The sequence below is a fragment of the Pristiophorus japonicus genome, chromosome 2 (genome assembly GCF_044704955.1).
Source record: "Pristiophorus japonicus isolate sPriJap1 chromosome 2, sPriJap1.hap1, whole genome shotgun sequence".
Classification (NCBI taxonomy): domain Eukaryota; kingdom Metazoa; phylum Chordata; class Chondrichthyes; family Pristiophoridae; genus Pristiophorus; species Pristiophorus japonicus.
Window position 1 is genome coordinate 255,042,576 of NC_091978.1, and position 22,370 is coordinate 255,064,945.

General features: G+C 43.3%; 1 protein-coding gene across 2 annotated transcripts in view; it reads right to left on the reverse strand.

The window, feature by feature from the left end:
* Positions 1 to 22,370, reverse strand: part of alpk1 (alpha-kinase 1) — a 264,882-nt gene that overhangs the window by 171,204 nt on the left and 71,308 nt on the right. Inside the window, exons 2-3 of one of the 2 annotated variants that reach the window (XM_070871246.1) lie at positions 10,606 to 10,768; positions 4,842 to 4,996 (exon numbers count right to left, since the gene is read on the reverse strand). In XM_070871246.1, coding sequence (XP_070727347.1) covers positions 4,842 to 4,996; positions 10,606 to 10,714 — 264 coding nt within the window. In that variant the 5' untranslated portion in view covers positions 10,715 to 10,768. Of the gene's footprint in view, positions 1 to 4,841; positions 4,997 to 10,605; positions 10,769 to 22,370 lie in introns of those variants that run through there. The other variant, XM_070871252.1, reaches the window with a different exon arrangement.

The following is a 22,370-nucleotide window of genomic DNA, read 5'->3' on the forward strand; positions in this document are numbered from 1 at the left end:
TTCTTGCTCTAATGCAAGTGAGTGAAGTAATTAAATTAATCTGTGAAATTAATGCTTCATTTCAGGTCATATTTTCCTGTTTGTTAGACCCAATGGTCCAGTACTTCAAAGCTAACAATCATTAATGGATAGATCTTTTGAATTAGCACTCCTGACACACAGAGCTTTGCATAATAGGAATGCACATTGAGCATTTTGGAGTGCTCGAATCTGGAGGTGATGAGGCCTGTGCATGAGGGTTTCAGCAGTGGATGCACTGCGATATGGGCCACAGTAGGCAATTTGAACAGAGGTGAACATAGGTAATCTATGTAATGGAGAGAATATGGAGATGGAAACTTGGGGTCAAATAGGCCCCTGAGGACACAAACAGGTTGGTTCAGCCTGAGACTGTCAGCATAACCCACATGGTTTTGCATCTATTGGAAAATCATGTGGGCTGCGCTGACCTCCAAGCTTTCATTCCCGAAGAGGATCCCCATCACACAAAGCTCTGAGTCGGGAGCACTCATTTATCAAATCTAATGCTAAATCTATGGTTAACCATTTTGGATTCTTGCAAATTAATTTGTGTTCATCGGGTGAAAGATGTGCATGCTGCAAAATGGAGCATTTTCTCAATTTTATCACCAGCTGTCAGCTTTAATAACTCTGAGATTAAGGGGAAAAGGAAAAAAAATTGCAAATGCTGAATATCTGAAATAAAATCAGTTTTGGAGAAGGGTCTGCAAGTGTCAACCCATCTTTTTGTTTTTAGATGCCGACAGGTATTTCCAGCATTTTTGGTGTTTATTTTAGGAACATCACAGGTTAAGTGCACAATAATGTTCCTCTTATTCTATTTCTACAAATGAAGGAACAACAATATATTTCCAAGTCACGAGGATGTGTGACTTGGAGGGGGACTTGGAGGTGCTCATGTTCCCAGGCACCTGCTACCCTTGTCCTGCCAGGTAGCAGAGGTTACAGGTTTGGGAGGTGCTGTTGAAGACATTTCTGCTCAACATTTTTTTCTTTATTCGTTCCTGGGATGTGGGCATTGCTGGCAACATAGAAACATAGAAAATAGGTGCAGGAGTTGGCCATTCGGCCCTTCGAGCCTGCACCACCATTCAATAAGATCATGGCTGATCATTCACCTCAGTACTCCTTTCCTGCTTTCTCTCCATACCCCTTGATTCCTTTAGCCATAAGGGCCATATCTAACTCCCTCTTGAATACATCCAATGGACTGGCATCAACAACTCTCTGCGGCAGGGAATTCCATAGGTTAACAACTCTCTGAGTGAAGAAGTTTCTCTTCATCTCAGTCCTAAATGGCCTACCCCTTATCCTAAGACTGTGTTCCCTGGTTCTGGACTTCCCCAACATTGGGAACATTCTTCCCGCATCTAACCTGTCCCGTCCTGTCAGAATCTTATACGTTTCTATGAGATACCCTCTCATTCTTCTAAACTCCAGTGTCTAAAGGCCCAGTTGATCCAGCATTTATTGCCCGTCCCTAATTACCCTTGAGAAAATGGTTAGCTGCCTTCTTGAACTGCTTCAGTCCGTGTGGTGAAGGTACTCCCATAGTGCTGTTAGGGAGGGAGTTCCAGGATTTAGATCCAGTGACGATGAAGGAACAGCGATATATTTCTAAGACAGTTTGGTGTGTGACTTGGGGAGGAACTTGCAGATGATGGTGTTCTCATGTGCCTGCTGCCCTTCTCCTTCAAGATGGTAGAGGTCACGGATTTGGGAGGTGCTGTCAAAGAAGCCTTGACGAGTTGCTGCAGTGCATTTTGTAGATAGTACACAGTAGCCACGGTGCGCCGATGGTGGAGGGAGTGAATGTTTAAAGTGGTGGATGAGGTGGAAATCAAGCGGGCTGCTTTGTCCTGGATGGTGTCGAGCTTCTTGAATGTTGTTGGAGCTGTACTCATCCAGGCAAGTGGAGAGTATTCCATCACACTCCTGATTTGTGCCTTGCTTTGGGGAATCAAGAAGTAAAACACTTGTTGTTGAATACTCAGCCTCTGACCTGCTCTTGTAGCCAAAGTATTTATGTGGCTAGTCCAGTTAAATTTCTGGTCACTGGTGACCCCAGGATGTTGATGGTGGGGGATTCAGCGATGGTAATGCCGTTGAATGTCAAGGGGCAGTGGTTATAGTCATTGCCTGGCACTTGGGCGGTATGAATGTTACTTGCCACTTATCAGTCAAAGCCTGAATGTCACCCAGTTCTTGCTGCATGTGGGCACGGACTGTTTCATTATCTAAAATTGTACCGTAACTCCCAGTCTGAGATGAGCACCTTCTTACTGCACTAATGTGAACTGTTCTCTTTCCTACACAAGCTATACTTACGATTTCTATGAGTAAGATTGCCAAATTGGGAATTTACACGGAGGTTTTCCCGATCATCTGCTGGAACTTTGGTGGAAGAGCTGTAGAAACTGCGGAAGAACGTCAATTTTCCCAGGGTTTCCACAGCCCTTTTACTGAAGTTACGGTGGAAGAACAGGAGAACCTCCACAGAAATTCAACCCTTAGTATCAAAAATGTGATCAACTGGATTAAGGCTGCTCCAAGTCATTTCATGCAGGAGCCTGACACACCAGAGAGAGGACACTTTCAAAACTACCCATCTGAAGTTGCTTTTATATTATGCAAGACCATGCTGGCATTGACCATTGCAAAAGATCCAGTTAAAAAACAAGGGCAGGTCTCTTAGCAGCCAGCCAGAGTTAATCACTACAGGTTTACCTTGGAGCTGCAGTCAGTTGCTCGAGAACTGTATGTTAGGAAGAATCTTCATAAAACAATTCATTGATCAGTAAAATGAACATTTTCACAGTATTTTATGTTGTTGAACACTGATCACTTTCAGAAGATATAATGCCTGATGATGAACCTCCTTTCACTGTTGTTGATAGGAATGATTACTAAAGTGATATTGAGGGATTTTTAAAACGGATTTATATTTGCCGAAGAATTTTATGGCACAAGATAGTGAAGTGGTTAGCAAAATAGGATCCATTTTAACCTAACCCACCCATTGGGAAACTGACTTGATTGTGTGCAATGTTGGTTTTACACCCCGCCCAATTTTACTTTCCATTGAAGTCAGTGGAGAGTAATATTGAGCTGGATGTAAATCCGGCGTTCCACCCGATCCTGTGGGTTTCCCACCCGGTGAGTTAGGTAAACGTTCCTCCCTATAGTTTTCTTACAGGTGTCTCTAACAAAACAAAATTCACAGGAGTTAAAAAAAAACTGTAATCAGAGTACCCCCGGAAGACAGGCTTAAAATGTTAAAGGTAACGGTGTGAATTTTTGAAGTTTCACTATCCTGCATTCATTAAAATTAACACACATTTGATCATTTGAGATTGTGCGGTTTAATAAAAACAAAATGAATAATTAAAAGAGGAAGCAATTTTGCCTGAACTAATTGTTTTAACTCTGTAGTATATTTTCGAACTCTATATCCACGCTTCTTCCTCCAAATGAGGGCCACAGAATGCCCACACAACCAAAGCAAGTGCTCAGTGCTTTCTCAGTAAAACAATTGATATTCCTAAATCTGAATAATATCACAGGTCAAAGTGCCACTCTTTCTGCTGTTGTTTGCAGTTTGGAAATTCTTTTTTTTTCCCACCTCTTTCTCTTTCAGAAGTACACAATGGCACTGGAATATAAATTACCAGCAGTGATTAAATAATAGTTCAAAGCCGATCGCGAGGTCTGTGGTGTTTACAAAGTATTTTTAAGCAGCATGATGAAACATTAAAAGAAGAGACATTAACCTATGGGCTCAAGTATCAGTGAATGGTTCGAACTGGCATGAGGTTGGATTTTGGGCCTGAATAGTGTGTGACCCCATGATTTGCTTTGTTTAGCTGTGGCAGCTGCGGTTATCAACAGATGTTTCGGCAATAAATAATTGGTATCATCTCAGAAAAGAGCCGTCTACCTGGGGAGAAGGCATAATACAAAAAACACGGGGTCGCTATTACTGCTGCATTAATCTCTCATATACACAGGTTTCTTGGGGAGTTTACTGCAGGTGTTTCTTCTGTGAGAAAGCCTTCTGATGCAGGCAAACTCTCTAAAGTTATAAAGCTTTTGTGTGGGATAGCGAAGGTCAGGCAGAGCTATAAATTCCTGTCTTGGAGGAACAAAAACAGCTTTACTACTTTTATAGACAACCTCCTCCCCCCGCCTCAAAAAAACATGCACAAAACATGTAACAAAACACGGTAAGCCTTTAAGCGATTTCTCCAATGTGTTCACAGGAAAATTGTTTTTGGACTTAAAGTTAGTGTGAAAAAAAGGAAAAATATTTATCTGTGGCTTTGTAATGGGGGAAAAAAATGACTGTAGATCCATTATTATGGGAAGGGTATTTTAATTTACAGATTCTGAGAGAAAGTTCAGTCATCAGTTGTGGAACTAACATATGAAAACTTTCAGCTGAATCCTGAGACAGAATGGGTTGTTTTGGTTTTGTTTGTTTAAAAAATGGGGGAGGGAAGAGACGCTCCCTCTTTTATAATGATCCCCACGTCTGTGGCTTTCAAAATGTTTGGAATATTGGCTCATCTCCGTTCATGTGAGAGAGGTCACTTTTACTCATTAGCTTCGGCTAACAGCGTGTGTTTGGTTTCATTAAGTATAATGAGAAAACAGGAAAATAATTTTACAAAACTAGAAAGACACCCCCTTATATAAGTTCTTGAAAGTATTTAAAGATGTATTATGATGGTGTCTGAATTAAATGAAAAATTATTTTGTTTTCATTTAGGACTTTTTTTTGAAGGAAATGCTTTTTTGAGTAACAGGTGCATTATTCATACCAGCAGATCTGGCAGCTTCTTGCTGATGATATCTTTCAGGTTTGTTTTGTCTTCTGGGCATACTTCTTGTTTGTATTGCCACCTCTCTGGCACAAAGGGCCACTTCATTTCCTTTGCCTGTTCCAGCAGGGTCCTCAGATCAACAGAGAGTGAAGCTAGGAAGGTCAGAGTTCATGTAAGGAAATCTCAAAGAAATAAAAGACACCTCAATTGCAAATGCTAAGATATGGCATCTGAAGTTGTGAAAGCACATCCACTTGAGAGTAACTACAAGCTGCTCAATCCTTACAAAAGAGTCATAATGATGGTTTGTCTGTCACTGGGTGCTTTACTATACCATGCCCTGCAGGTAAACAAACTCAATCAGCTCTTAAAAACGTTTTTAAAGGAAGTAAATCCTTTCAATGACACTCTATGCATGAAGAACCATAGCAGGAATGGAATGAGACAAAATGGTCATCAAGACACTTAGTAATGCACACTGTAGCAAAGTGCCTGGGATTTGTTTTAAGCAGAATTTTCCGGGGCCATTTTGTGAACTCTGCATAGCTGATAAATTTATCAAAAAAAGAATATTTGGCCCTGAAATTCCATGGTGGTTTTCCCAGTCTCCTGCTGGAGTTACGGATGGAGATCGGGAGAATTCCTGCAGAATTTCTGAAGCAATTGATTTTTTTTTGGAAATTCAGCCAGAATTCAACAAGTATACCTTATTAGTTAAAACATATAAATCAGTGTTTGGACACTTGCTTTTACCTTGTGACTAAGTTAATCCACTCATGCGGTGCTCATCAATAACATCCACCTACCTCCTCATACTGCTTTGCTTTGTGCACCAACCCCTCATGCTAATGAATAAAGATGGATTAACAAAACTAAATTCTGGCTGATTCCAAGCTAAGCTTTCTTTTTTTCAAACTTTGAGGAATGAATGACATCTATAGTTTTTAAAACATGAATGCAAGGAGGCGGCGGGAAAAAGCCACAAGATGGATCCCTTCTGTCAGAGGACTGAGTTGTGAGGAGTGCTCTGAGAAATTGAAAGAAAAGACTGAGAGGACCTGATCGAGATGTAGGAGGTAGTAAATAGTGGACATTAAAGGTAAATCTGAAGCAATACATTGAGCTAAGTTGTGGCAGTAGCACAAGAACGTATAAGTTCAAACTTGCAAAAGGCAAATTAACAGCAAGTATTAGAAACTTCTCTTTCACACCAAAAAGGTAATTTTAACTTTTATTGCCACACGGTAAGTGGGTGACAGCGAATTGGTGCCATTTCATAGCTCGCCCGATTTTCTTTCCTTCTGAAAATCAGGCGAGCTGTAAATGGGACTGTGGGTGTGCAATGGACTTCTGGATCAGATGCTGATAGATTTTTCCAGTTTAACAGATTGGGGAGGAACAAGAAACAAGTTTAAACTATGTGAGAGTAGGAATAGACCGGATGTTAGGCTGTTCTTCTTTTCCCAGAGAGTTGTGAGCCTTTGGAGTACATTGGTGGCTGGTGTGGTGGGTGTTGACTCTCTGTGTGCCTTCAAGAGGGAGCTGGACCAGTCCCTGACTCGGGCAGAGATCGCATCATGTAGAAGGTAAGAGTCTTTATAGATAACTCTCGGTTCATGTGATCTCCTCGACTAGTTTTGATCGCCTGAGGGAGTCCGAGAAAATTTTTCCAGAGTATTTGTTTCTCTTATTGGTCCTGGTTTTTTTCTCCTTTTATTGCCTCTCCTACAAGATTACATGGCTGTTGGGGTGGGCGGTGCAGGGCAGGGTGGTGAATCAAGGGTTATGGGGAACGGGCAAGGAAATGGAGTTGAGGCCAGATCAGCCATGATCTTATTGAATGGCGGAGCAGGCTCAAGGGGCCAAATGGCCTACTCCTGCTCCTATTTCGTATGCTCTTATGTGAGAGGGAGGATTTAGAGGGAGAAAGTTTTTAGTTATGATGCTCCAGCCATCATGTTGTGGGGTAGGCTTGATGAACCAACTGGTCTTTTTCTGCCCGTCAATTTTTTATGCTGGTATGTTTGGATAGTACAGGGAAAGACCCTGGGGGTTCCTCTGGTCTCCCACCTAGGCTGCGGCAATAGACCGGGAGAACCTCTATGGAATTTCAGGGCCATGCTGCTTTACTAAAATATATCAGCTATGCAGAGTTCGAGGCTCTCATGAGGAACTGTAAGATGGACGAGATGAATAATCTTCCTTCTTTGTACCTATCTTGTGCCATCAGATAATATCCCTAAAAATAATTTAAGTTAGACATCAGATGTTGATGTGCTCAAATAGAATTAGAGAAATGTCCAGCACCCAAAGTAACTTCTTAACTCACAATATTCCTTTAATAAACTAAAAAAGCAGCAAGTAAGATACATTTTTAAAATTCAGAGCAAAGGAATATTATATCAGTTTAAGTCACATTTGTATTATGTATTTATGTATTTTCATTCCCAATAATATTTTATTGACGTCATTGAAGGCGTAAGGAAGGTTATTGCAGAACTGTCACATCTTCCTCATTTGGAGTGAAAATAATTCATTTTGGTTTTGAAATCTATCCTGTTTAGATACATGTCACCCTTAGAGATAGCACAAAAGGGCAGATTTTACGAATCCTGGCAGTGTACCTCGGGAAATCATTGGTGAGCTGCCCATGATCTTCTCTCCATTAAAATGAACAGATGGAAGATCACGGGGGAGGTGCCTGCGATTTTCCAATGTGCTCTCCTACCAGAAACATGCATTCTTAAAATCCGCCCTCTTTTGATTAAATAGGTTTGAAATTTCTCTCTCTTTGTGATCATAAATTTCATTCCTAGCATTTCCTCAGTATAACATAGAATTACATAGGATATACTGCACAGAAACAGGCCATTCGGCCCAACCAGTCCATGCCGGTGTTTATGCTCAACCTGAGCTTCCTCCCGTCTTTCCTCAACTAACTCTATTAGCATAACCCTCTATTCCCTCCTCTCTCAATGCTTGTCTTGTTTCCTCTTAAATGCATCTATATTATTCGCCTCAACCACTCCCTGAGGTAGTGAGTTCCACATTCTCATCACTCTCTGGTAAAGAAGTTTCCTCTGAATTTCCTATTTGATTTCTTGATGACTATCTTATATCGATGACCTCTAGTTTTGCTCTTCTCCACAAGTGGAAACACTCTCTGTCTCTAATCTATCAAAACCTTTCATAATTTTAAAGACCTCTGTTAGTTCACCTCCAGCCTTCTCTTTTCAAGAGAAAAGAGTATGGACCTCCTTGTTTGATGATATCCAGGAGACATTCCTGTTCATTATTAAAATCTCAACTAAAAAGTTAGAAATATCACTTGCCACACATCTGAGGATTTGATTAAAACAAGGGACAGGCACTAACAAAGCTGAAGTCCCATTTTAGATTCTACTGTAGTAATCAGCAGCAATTTTACCTTCAGCTGAAGTTTGTTGGGTCACCCCAATGGCCTGAGGAGAAGGTTCCAGAGATTCTTATCCTACTTTCATGTCATTAATGATTACTGGGGTTCTTATGTAACCCTGACTGGAACAAAATTGATTAGACCCTCTGGATGATACAATCTAGAGAGTGAAAACAAAGTCCTGCCCAGTTGAGAAAGTTGAAGGAGGCCAGTTTAAAGGGTAATAGGATTTCCATGTTTCAGGCAGGTCTTCATTAAAGAAATAGTATTCTATTTGTATGCTGTGATTAACTACCTGCACCTTGGGTCAGAGTGAGATTGATATCAATGTCATGAGTATTGAGCATGTCACTGCAGAAAATCTACTCTACTCACTGGACTCTGTGATTGCATTGCCACCAATCCTTTACTTAAATCATTTTCCCTGATTGTGTTACTCATGCTCATTTCTCTTTTAAATGCTGCTTAAAGCTGCACTTTAATATCACATGGACCATGCCTGTATAAATTGGTGGAGTTTAATTGGCTTCTTAAAAATTAAAATATGGTCTGTGATTGCTATGTTGTTAATACTGTAGCAGTATAACATTGCCAGTACCACACGAGTCAAGTAGTATTAAATAATACTGATTTATCCATCACTGTCGTACTATCCAATTTTGTTCCTGAAATTTGGGAGAGCCACAGTGCACTTGCCAGCATCTAGGCCGGCTCAAGTGTGGTGACACTGCATTTCAGCCAGAACTGAAACGATCGGTATTATGGGTTGCTTCTACCGACCTCACCCAGGTTCATCCAGTTACTGACATAAACCGACAGATTTGTGGGGGATTATTAATTGGAACCGTAGCACTAACCAGGTTAACAAGAATTTGTCCATGTCGTCTCAGCTCCAGTTGTTATACTGGAGCCATCACAATGTAAAAGACACGCTGACCCTCTTTGTTAGAGAGTCTAATGGGAAGCAAAACAAACCAGGGATTGAACGTGGCACATCCTGAGCTGCTAGGTTCAGTGTAACACCACACAGTACATTTACCCACTTTGATATTGGGGTGTCCCCTGATTGTTTACATTGTTCACACTTTTCTCATAGGCACATTTTAAGAGAGTTAAGCATAGATTTCTTGAGTGCTGGGGTGATGGAAAGTATGTGTGGTTTACAAAGAATACACATAACTGCTCGTTGACCCTACATGGATAGTATTACTGAAGCACTCGGAGACACTTGGAAGGGAGTTGAAACAAGTGGCCTGTAACTGCTGTCCTGAATTAGTTGCATAGATTTATGTTTCAAATGTGTGTGGATGTCTGAATTCATATCTCACACTCTGAGGTCTTATTTTGCACATGCTTCATTCAGCAGGTGTATAAAAAGCAGGAGACTTCTTTTCTGTGAACGTAATCTGGATACAAAGATAGTTCAAATCCCAGTCTACCTTGAGTTTCAAGTGGAATAAAGAGGCCAGGGAGCAAAAGCTGGTAAGGTTTTGCAGCAAATTAAAACTCTTCGCCAAATGAAACTACTTGGTCTCTTAGGCCAAAGCTGCTGTAAGGAGAGAGCACTGTTAACCCCTTCAAGCCTGTCTGCAAACGGAATACCTCACAGAGCCGTAACTCTAGGTGCAACAATCATCACCAATGCAGCCTGAGCCCCTTGGCTGTGATTTGTGAAAGGGTGTTGATGAATGTGTGTAGCAGATTGCTTGCTGCTATTTGTTCAATTATTTTGGTGAACCATTGTGTCTGTTTGCAAAGTAGAAGTGTTTGTGGAGTGGCTCCGTGAATAGTGTTCTCAACCCCCCATTCACAAAGTCATTTTAACAGGCAATGTAACCCATGAGGACTGAGAAGGTTTTCTTTTCCTTTGGGTTGGTAAAGATTACATGAATGTATTGAAATGTGACAGTTTAGTAAAGAGAGGCCTGTGTGTTGTTGAGAGTTCTACAAAGCAGCTTAGACACATGCAGGCACACATAGACTGGCAACACCAGTCCCGAAAAGGGTAATGCCCTTTAAAAGTAGGATTTACCATAGTGTACTAAGAACCTGTGTGCCGCAGGAGTTTGCCCACTGTTCTATCGCAGCAACCATTCATTCCTTGTGTTTATTGGAGCTTAAAATGCGAACTGACAGCAATTCACTGTAACAAAGTACTCTTCCTTCCCTACTCAAGGCCAAATTCTATTCATGTGTTGTAAATCCAGTTATTTCCTGACACTCGCCTGCCAAAAGAAAAGTGGAGTAGAAATGAGCGAGCATCATATCTCTCTGCGGCATGGATCATGCTGGTGGGTCTCACGGGCACTGCGTTGTCCCTTTGCTAGACTTCTCTAAAGCTCTCACCTTCACATTGCCGGTACTTTGTCTTGTCCTCTTCTGACGGTTCCGATGGGGGTGCATCTAGGGTCCGCTTGCACTCCTGTAGGAGTGCTACCACCTCTTGGTTATTCATGACCACTCATTCGACTATGAATTGAACTTCCCTGGGTGTGGAATGATCAATTACCTATGGGAAGACACAAAAGCTAAATAAAAGATCCTTCAGGCGAACTACCTGGTGAACAAAGGGGAGAAATGATTAACTAAACCGTCATCAATTATCTGCAAGACTCAAGCAGGGCGAGATAATGCTCGAGTTACATCAAAATACACGACAGCCTCTGTGGACATTATCCGTTAGCTTCTTAGTTTCTGACTGGGTTTGGTGCTGGGACATTAGCAGCTGCGACACTCTTTTCTCACATACATATACACACATTGCACCCACTTCCCAGCACCTACACCACTGCTTTCTTTTAAGATGTATTCATTGATTGACTCTCCAGGCCACAGCATACATCCATCAAAACAGGGTTGTTTGTACGAGTCTAAAACACGGTACGTCAAATAGAACCCATGTTGTTTGTCTCGGCTGCTGGTGCTCTGAAATCAGGCCCCATTTACATTGCTGGACGGTTTTCCACATTCCACCAGCAACAGTTAAACAAGCGCGCACGTGTCTAGTTGTTTAAAGATCTCAATTGTGGCTTGATTTTAACATCTGTGCATCTTTTCCAATAGCTACTAAAGGTCTGTACAGGAAATATGGGGGCCAGTGAATCATAGAGTCAAACAGCGCAGAAGGAGGCTATTCGGCCCATCGTGCCTGTGAACAAAGGAACAATTTCAAAGCGCCTGTCCCTGGATGGGCTCGAACCACCAACCTTTCAGTTAGCAGTGGTTACTGCTGCAGCTTTATTGTCAGAGGAGGTACGTGCAAAAACCTACGACTTGACTTTAGTACTGCATTCTCCAGCTAAAGCAGAATTATCCTATTTACATTATAGCTCTGGTGGCAACATAGGGACCATAGTGATGTAATGTGAATACAGCATTGATCCCAATTGTTGCAGCCTCCTCAACTTTGAGCACAAGTAGCTAAGTCGGATGTCCAGATTTTACTGCCAATTTGAAACTGAAGCATTGTGAATTCCCATGGGCAATATTGATTTCTATTGCCAAACAAGGTAATTCTGAATGGGCAGTAGTGAACCAGGTGGAGGTCTGGTGGACTTGCCATGGTAGGTGACGCACTCCTGAATTCTGGAAAGACTGGTGGCACTAAAACTGCAAGTTATATCTGATTTGGATTGGCCAATGCCATACCCACAAGACTCTGAGGGGAGGGGGGTGATTTTCCCAGCACACTCTGTCCCAGCTGTGGACAGGAGAAGCACACCTGAAGTGTGTTGCACCTTTCCAGGCTCATGACCAGTGCTAATTTCTGTTCCGTGCCAGTAATAGGGCCTGCTCCCTGCAGTGCCTACTGCTGGCAAAATGTGGAGGAAAGTCCTGGTCCCAAGGCCCAAACCTGTACGGAGCATGGGTGGGGGAAGGTACGCAAAAAAAATTAAGACTTACCTTGTGACCTCCTCTTCAACGTCTTTATTTAAATGATTTAAGCACCACATGTAACAAACTGATAATACCATTTACGATTATGATTTCACCACACATAATGCGCACAAGAAATATTCCCCCTTATTTCAACAAGCAGTTATACAACTACATTCTGGGATAGCTTAACCGTTTGGATCTGCAATTCCAAAATGGCAGTCCTGGCACTGGTACAAGAGATCATCTCAATACAATTACAGCATTAAAAAAAACTAAATCCTAGAAATTTCTAAAGGATAACATGCTTGTTTGACATGTTACTGTAACACAGATGTTAACCAATTTTATTGATAGAAAGAAAGAACTTGCATTTATATAATGCTCGTGTCCTGGGGGCACCCCAAAGTGCCTCACAGCCAATGAATCACATTTGTAGTGTAGTCACTGTTTATATGTAGGCAATCAGGGCAGCAATGTCCCACAAACAGTAAATGAATGAATGACCATTTCATCCTTTTATGCTGTTGCTGGTTGAGGAAAGAATGTTTTCTAGGACACTGGGAGATCTTCCTTGCTCTTCCCTCGAATATTGTACGTCCACCTGAACAGACAGCTGAGGCACCTCCGACAATGCTTGACTCCTTCAGTATTAGACTATAATGTCAGCCTAGATTATGGGGGCGAGTTTCAACGGCCACTGGTTTTGTGCCTGAAAAGCAGGTGGCCAACAGTAGAAACTCAGGCTGCATCTGGGACCACAACGACCGCCTGATGCAACTTTCAGGTGGGCATGTAAATGGGCACACTCCATGCTTATATGAAACAGGTGGGAGGCTGCATACATATGCAAATAGTGGCCTGTTATCATTTTCAAGTACAATGGGCGGAACATGCTCCAACCATTTGTACCAAGCAAAGTGTAGAATAACCAGCGGTCCTTAAAGGGACAATTGGAGAATGTCCAAAAAGACTTGGAACTGTTTTTGAGGGGATTTTTATGGGGCCAAAGGGAACAGGAATGCCCCTCCTGGGCCCACAAAAATACAGCAGCTCAGTTTGGCTGTTGGGTGTTATTTTATAATTATTTACAAAGCTATTTCTTCCCTCAAGCAATTTGTAATAACACATTGATGTTAAAACTTATGGGAAAACATAAAAACAGAAATTTACTTCAAAGCAATGAGAACAATGTCCTTTACGTACAATGTATAACAAACACTGAAAACTCATTTTATAAAAGGGATTATGATTTAATCATACATTTAATCACATAGAGGAAACCTTCTCCTCAAGTGTATGTTTTTCCTCAGTTGGATCACACTGTTGTCCAGGTAAGCACGATGCTTATATTACCTGGTAAAGAAATGTTCAGGGTCAGTGACTGGTTATCTATCAATCTCCGAAAAAAACACTTCCAGCTGCTTAAACAGTTTTCTGAAGCTATTGCAAATGTCTGCTACAACAGCCAAACACTCTGTCACTAGCAATGACAGCTGACAACTGGGGCACTGATGAAAAAAGTGTTATTGTGAGGATGGGATGTGGTAACCCTTGCTGGAACAGTCCTGAAAACATCCCAGGTCAAGGTGAGGCATCAGTGCCATCTGCCCCCTTCTTCACTCAGGCATGTCTGATAAAAACAATCACCTCAGCACAGGTCCACATTCTGCTATACAAAAACACAGGTTTGGCAATGGTAATGTCTGTATTGAGTCCATGTAGGCTAGTCTTGAAAACTCCCCCAAAAGTTCCTAAATACAGGCCTATGACATGTGAAATGTGAAGTGGGACATGGTCTTGTAACTTAAACTGCTCATATATCGCTCAGTGAGCTGTTTCTGTCACTGATTCCCAAGGCACGGGTAATGTGCAGCCGATGTCCAATGTAAACCTGCCAGATTTCGAAGGCTACCATCCAGGAAGTCCAATGTTTTAGGAACTGGTGACACAAATGTTCCAATGACAATACTATAAAATAACTGCAGATGCACCCAATATTCAATCACTTGTAGTGGTTGAAAGAAAACAGAGGGCCAAAATGGATGGGAAATCTCAGGGAGTGTATCCCTGTGCTCCCATTTAGTGCTCCCTATGGATGAGGTTCTGCACCAGGCAGGAGTGCAACTTCAGGAAACCGGCCCGCTAAAGGACACAACAGAGCATTTTGAAGCAATGGTTCATGGAAGCATTTCTGAAGAGGGGTGTGAACACTCACTTCATGAAGGTGAGATTTATTTTTTACATCTTACCTGCAGAAGTTTTACATTTTTGCTGATTTATTTAGTGCATTTTCATGCGCAGGTCTCCATCTTGCTCCCTAATCGGCCCCACCCCTCCTCTACTATGTATATGGCTAGAGAAACCAGTTGGGTTTTTACAACAATCTGACATTTTTACTGATTTTTTAAAAAACTAAATTAAAATTCTCAAAATGAGATTTGAACCCACATTCTGGGGATTATTAGTCCAGTAACATAACATACCCTACCATGCCCTATACTCAATTACAAGAATGAAGACATGGAGCTGAATTCTGTGCTCTCAGATGAACCTGGCTGAAAGCCTCCATCTGATTTAACTGGTTATCTGGAAAATTTAGATTTTTATAGAATCATAGGGCTAGAGTTTCCTCATTTTCTGCATGCTTAACGCCCACTTAACATCCATTTTACCGCTGAAATGACGTATATCGCCCATTTAACCACAAAATGGAAACTGACGGGCATTTTTCAGAAACTTATCGCCGAGTGTTTGCGTAACACCGGGAAAATATAATACCGCTCGCCCACTTTTTTTGGACGGAATCATCAGAATGGGTGCAATCAACGCCCATAATATCACCCAGCGTTACTTTCCACGCGGAATTAACGTCAAGATTCAATAATACCGCCCGCCCACTTTTTTTTCCGTAAAGATCACATTTGCCAAAACTAGCGGCCATGTAATTGCCCAGTGTCACTTTCACCACCTCGCACACATATCGCCCACAATATCGCTCGCCCAAAAAAAGCCCGGAAAAAGTGGAACAAACCAGAACTAATCACATGTTCTACATCACATGTTGCATATTTAAAAGGCTGCTGTGCTTCAACCTCGGGGGAGTTCGGATGCACACTGGACGTTGTTGGAGTTGATGTGAACATCTGTACAAACATCTTGACCATACTGTGACCGATTGGATTTGAATACGTGTCTTCATCGGGACATTCATTGTTTGTGACCAATCGGTGGAAAACAGAGAGCTATTGCAATGGGGCCTGTCCTTTCTCACCCTCTTTTGATGACCAATTACATGCAGCAGACTTGAGATGGCATTATGTGCCCAATGTAAGATGTGCCAGACTGATGAGGAGGACCAGACGTTACACCCCCCCACAAGTACAGGGAGAAGCAGTCTTACCTCAACTTGCCCGACACCACCTGCCTTCAGAGACTGCGCTTCCACAAAGAGGTTATCACTGAGGTATGCCAGCTCATAAGGGGAGATCTGCAGCCTGCCAGCACCATCAGTACTGCACTGTCCGTCAAGGTCAAAGTCACCGCGGTATTGTCGTTCTACCTGTCGGGTTCTTTTCAGGCCTCAGCTGGCGACATTTGCGGTCTGTCTCAGCATGCCATGCATTGCTGCATTAGACATGTCACTGAAGCCCTGTACGGACACAGGAGGGACTTGATCAGTTTCCCTATGACCAGGGAGGCACAGACTGAGAGGGCTCTAGAATTGTCCAGAATTGCTAACTTCCCCAAGGTGCAGGGAGCAATAGACTGTACGCACATCGCAATGTGGCACCTTTTCGGGATGCAGAGGTTTTCAGGAACTGCAAGGGAGTCCATTCACTGAATGTCCAACTCATTGTCGAGCACCAGCAAATTATAATGGTAGTGAATGGTAAATTTCCGGGCAGCATCCATGATGCTCACATCCTGCGTGAGAGCGCTGTATCTGATTTGTTTAATAATCAGCCACAAGGTCAATGCTGGATGATTGGTGACAAAGGATATGGCCTCGCCATCTGGCTGATGACCCCCCTGCGTGACACCCACACCGAGGCCGAGAGGCGATACAACGAGAACCACAGAGCCACTCGCAATATCGTGGAGAAAACCACTGGAGTACTTAAGTAGCGCTTTAGATGCCTGGACCACTCAGGGGGCGAGCTCCAATACCACCCTGAGCAGGTAGCTCAATTCGTGGTGGTATGCTCCATGCTGCACAACTTGGCTGTCAGGAGGGGACAAGAATTGCCTGATGAGCCTGGCAGTCCACCTCACCAGAGAGAGGAATATGAGGACGAGGAGGCGGACGCTGACATCGGCTCAGACAATCAGGCTGACGCTGAAGCCATGCCCCCGTCCCCCTGTAGACTGCATGAAAGGGCCCGTGGTGGCATGATAGCTGCAAGAGCCTTACATCAGGAGCTCATCAATGAGCGCTTTGCCTGAAAGAACGTTGGTGGTATTTACAAAGCTGACACACTGCTGGGTGTGCAGGTCATACATCAATGGTGGCCATCACCTTGGTGACTGTTAAAGTTTAAGTTGATTGAAGATAAGTGTCATTATACCCTTTGATGTTAAGGAATCACCAGCGTGTAACAGTGCAGCTATCTGAGCCAATGCGCAACAAGGTTTTATTAAATAAAAAACATTTAAACCGAACAGTTGTCTGAAATTATAAGTATTTCTGTAGAAAACAACCCTTCCCCCCCGCTTCTCTTCTCCACCTCTACCCCTTCCCCTTCCCCTCCTGACTCCAAGCCAGCTGGCCGAGGAGCTCCTCAGGCGATGCTTCATTGCGGGGGGGCGGGGGGGGGGGGATGACGACCGACCCGCTGCTTGGACGGATACGGGAGAGGACGGTCCCGAGGTGGGAGCGTGCTCTGAGCCAGAAGCAAGATGTTGCTCCTGGCTCTCATGTGTGGTTGGCACTGGGGGTGCGGCACCTTGGGGTGCAGTGCTGTGCTCTGGGATCACTGGGAGCCCTCTGCCGCCAGTGTTCCTGGCTACCAGCTCCAGGGCCTCCTCCATCCCTTCCATGTTATATCTTATTTGTTGGACAAAAACTCGGTGCCAACTATGTTCTTGGTGCTTAGTAGGCTCTTTGCTGCTGGTGAATCTCCCTCGTGCCTCCCACAACAATCAAACAAGCACACACCACAGCCACACATGCATACAGTCCCTCTCAGCTCACTCTCTTTCTTTGTCTCCTCTTCTGCGCATGTCATGATTACCCTTGACCTCCTGAATCACAGGAACCAAGCGTTGCCGTGCCATTGCTAAGGACGGCGACACTTTACGGCAGAAGGTCAGCGAGATTTAACGTTACCGCCCATTTCATATCGCTCGCGGTAACGCTCAATTTCAAAAATGGAGACTAGGTGCTTTGAGAATGGGCGAGAAGCCGGCGATCTGAAAACCCAATTTTACTGCCCAGGTAGAAAATAATGCCCATTTTTGGGTGATAAGCACAAAAGTGTAAAATCTAGCCCATAGAATGGTTACAGCACGGAAGGCGGCCATTCGGCCTGTCGAGCCCATGCTGGCTCTCTGCAAGAGCACCTCAGCTAGTCCCACTCCCCTGCCCTTTCCCCATAGCATAGCAATTTTTTTTTCAGGTACTTATCCAACTCCCTTTTGAAAGCAATGATTGAGTCTGCCTCCACAACAACATTTTGGCAGTGCATTCCAGATTCTAACCACTCACTGTGTAAAAATGGTTTTCTTGTGTTACCGTTGGTTCTTTTGCCAATTACCTTAAATCTGTGTCCTCTGGTTCTTGATCCTTCCATCAATGGGAACAGTTTCTCTTAATCTACTCTGTCAAGGCCCCTCATGATTTTGAACATCTCTATCAAATCTGCTCTCCTCTCAATCTTCTCTGCTCTAAGGAGAACAACCCCAGCTTCTCCAGTCTATCCACACAACTGAAGTCCCTCATCCCTGGAATCATTCTCGTAAATCTGTTCTGTACCCTCTCCAAGGCTTTCACATCCTTCCTAAAGTGCAGTGCCCAGAATTGGATACAATACTCCAGTTGAGGTCGAACCAGTGTTTTACATAGGTTCATCATAATTTCCATGCTTTTGTACTCCATGGGCTGGATTTTTGGCTTTTGCGATTTCGGGCGTTAATTGCAGCAGGGCGTTAAAGATAGCGCCTGAATTTAGTTAGTGCCCTCAACTGCAAGTTTCAGCAAAAATGTAAGATTGAGGAGCGTTGGAGTTAACTCAGGCATTGCACAACGGACTTTATGAGCCCGAGCCGAACTTCGTGGCGGTAAAGAAGTGTTATTGTTGTTTAATGCCCTGCAACATAATGTTATATATTGTATGGTTTTATTTTGGTGGGGGGAGTTTTGGGGACTTTGTTGCAGCAAAATTTCATAATCATCATTTGCCATAGGTGTCTTGTGCATCATTCCAATGTTCACCGGAGATGTGCCTTTATGGGGGCACATAGTGTGTCCAGTATTAGCTCCATCCCTCGGTTTCCTCCATTTAGGAGAGCCGGTCCATTACGAGCTGGCGACGTGCGACTCTTAGTCTGGTAGCATTTCCACGCTGCCTCTCCCATCGATGGTGTGGCTATCCACTAGGGGCCTCACCAGGCTCCTCTTCGTCGCCCTCCTCCTCCTGAGCTGGGCCTGCCATCCCCACTGGCAATGCCTGGCACCTTATGGTGGCCAAGTTGTGTAGCATGCAGCACACCACAATGAACTCAAATACCTGTTGAGGGGAGTATTGAAGGCTGTCTCCAGAGCGGTTCAGGCATCGGTCTGCTTGTAGGAGATGGCATATCTCTTCCTTTCAGAAGTGCAGCCTTCTCGCACACTGCTCCTCAGAGAGCTGGAGATATGAGCGTTGATGCCTGTAAACCCATGGGGAGTAAGCCCTCCTCTCGAGACATCTTCGGCCTCTCCTCATCCGTGGGTCGACATGGCCAAGAGCCCTTCTTCTAGCTTGACACCGCCTGGCAGTAGCATGGAGCATGATATGCTGGTGAACTAGCATTGTCCTTCCATTAAATTCTCTCACTGAAGTTGTAAGGGCACTGTAATGGCAGATAAAGGTGAAGTTTGCAAGTCGGAGCTTCACGTAGCATTATGTGCGCAACAGTTGTAGTCAATATGACTTGCGATGTAAGATCCTCATCCCTCCATTTAAAAATGCTGACAATACTGCCTGCCACGCCCTAGGACCACCTGTTTTTTTCAGGCGTTTCCTGGGGTAGGCATTAAATGAGGTGGTCAGGTAGAATGTTCCATCCGGGGTGCTAGTGCAATGTTGCACAACGATTGACATCACCATCACACTAAAAATGGACGGCAGGACCGTAAGTTTTTGCGCTGGTGCTAACCGGTGGCCGAATCTACCGGCCGGGCGGTAAACCCTGGATGCCCGGCATTACGCCAAGAAACAGCATTTAACGCCCCGCCAAGGCACTAACCGAGGCACAAATGAGCCGAAAATCCAGCCCTATACCTCTATTGATGAAGCCCAGGGTCCATAAACTTTTTTTAACCACTTTCTCAACCTGCCCTGCCACCTTCAACAATTTGTGCACAAATACCCCTAGGTCTTTCTGTTCATGCACCCCCTTTAGGATTGTAGCCTTTAGTTTATATTTCCTCTCCTCATTCTTTCTACCAAAATGTATCACTTTGCACTTCTCTACATTAAATTTATTCTGCCATGTGTCCACCCATTCCACCAGCCTGTCTATGTCCTCTTAAAGTCCGTCACTATCCTCCTCACTATTCACTGTACTTACAAGTTTTGTGTCATCTGCAAATTTTGAAATTATGAACTGTACACTCACATCCAAGTCATTAATATACATCAAGAAAAGCAGTATTTTTAGTACCGACCTCTGGAGAACACTACTGTATGCCTTCCTCCAGTCCAAAAAACAACCGTTTACCATTACTCTCTGGGTTAGACTTTCCACTTCACATCACCCATATATGGCCCATATATCGCCCATTTTGAGCATAAAATGGAAACTAGGCCAGAAACATCGCCGGAAAAATAAGCCCCCAAATTTCGGCTCACTTCGCCGAACTGATCGTCGAGCTGATCGCCCACACATGGCCAATTTGAAGTTTCGGCACATCGCCAGGCTGATCGCTCGCCGAGAACGTCGCTGGATAATAGTTGCTTTTCCCGGGCTTTACTGAACAAACCGGGCATTACGGAAGCCATTTTGAAGTTCGAAGGAAGGGTGGAGGGTAGAGCTAAAAAAATTGATCTAAGATAGCTGTGACTTATTTAAGGGTCCTTTATAGATAGATCTACTCAGATTATTACTTATATTTAATTGTTCTAATAGTCGCTTATAAGGCATTTTTTAGTGAAAAGTGCATTTATAGCAAGAAAAAAGAATTATTGGTAGTGATGGGCCTAGTGTTAGATGGGTGATGGTATAGAGAGAGTATTAGACTGAGACTGGTAAACAGTGTTAGACTGAGGCTGGTATAGAGAGAGTAGTTTAATAGATTAGGCATTTTTTAGTGAAAGGTGCATTTTTAGCAAGTGAAAATAATAATTGATAGTGATGGGGCCTATCACTTAGACAATTTGTTATTCATTCTGCCATTGTCCTTTTTATTCCATGGGCTTCAACTTTGCTGGCAAGCCTATTATGTGGCACTTTGTCGAACGACTTTTGGAAATCCATGTACACTAAGTCAACTGCATTGCCCTCATCAACCCTCTCTGTTACCTCATCAAAAAACTCAATCAAGTTGGTTAAACATGATTTGTCTTCTGTGCTGGGTTTCCTTAATTAATCCACACTTGTCCAAGAGACTGTTAATTTTGTCCCCGATTATTGTTTCTAAAAGCTTCCCCAATACCGATGTTAAACTGACTGGCCTGTAGTTGCTGGGTTTATCTTTACACCTTTTTTTGAACAAGGTTGTAACATTTGCAATTCTCAAGTCCTCTGGCACCACCCCTATTTCTAAGGAGGATTGCAAGATTATGGCCAGTATCTCCACGATTTCTTCCTTCACTTCCCTCAGCGTCCTAGGATACATCCCATCTAGTGACTTATCTACTTTAAGTACAGTCACCCTTTCAAGTACTTCGTCTTTATCAATTCTTAGTCCCTCCAGTATCTCCTCTACCTCCTCCTTTACTATGTCAATGGCAGAATATTCTTCCTTGGTGAAGACAGATGCAAAGTAATCATTTAATACCTCAGCCATACCCTTTGCCTCCATGCGTAGCTCTTCTTTTCAGTCCCTAATCGACCCCACCCCCCTCTTACTACCCGTTTACTATTTATATGCCTATAGAGGACTTTTGGATTACCTTTTATGTTAGTTGCCATTCTATTCTCATGCCCTCTCTTTGTCCCTCTTATTTTCTGTTTCACTTCTTCTCTGAACTTTCTATATTTAGTCTGATTCTCAGATATATTCTCGACCTGACATCTGTCATACATGCTTTTTTTCTGCATCATCTTATTCTCTATCTCTTTCGACATCCAGGGAGCTCTGACTTTAGTTGCCCTACCTTTCCCCCTAGTGGGAATGTACCTCAACTGTACACAAACTATTTTCTCTTTAAAGGCAGCCCATTGTTCCACTACAGTTTTGCCTGTTATCTTTGATTCCAATCATAGAAAATATAGAAACATAGAAAATAGGTGCAGGAGTAGGCCATTCGACCCTTTGAGCCTGCACCACCATTCAATAAGATCATGGCTGATTATTCCCTCAGTACCTCTTTCCTGCTTTCTCTCCATATCCCTTGATCCCTTTAGCCGTAAGGGCCATATCTAACTCCCTCTTGAATATATCCAATGAACTGGGATCAACAACTCTCTGCGTCAGGGAATTCCACAGGTTAACAACTCTCTGAGTGAAGAAGTTTCTCCTCATCTCAGTGCTAAATGGCCTACACCTTATCCTAAGACTGTGTCCCCTGGTTCTGGACTTCCCCAACATCAGGAATATTCTACCCACATCTAACCTGTCCAGTCCCATCAGAATCTTATATGTTTCTATGAGATCCCCTCTCGTCCTTCTAAACTCCAATGTATAAAGGCCCAGTTGATCCAGTCTCTCCTCATATGTCAGTCCAACCATTCCTGGAATCAGTCTGGTGAACCTTCGCTGCACTCCCTCAATAGCAAGAGTGTCCTTCCTCAGATTAGGAGACCAAAACTGAACACAATATTCCAGATGAGGCCTCACCAAGGCCCCGTACAATTGCAGTAAGACCTCC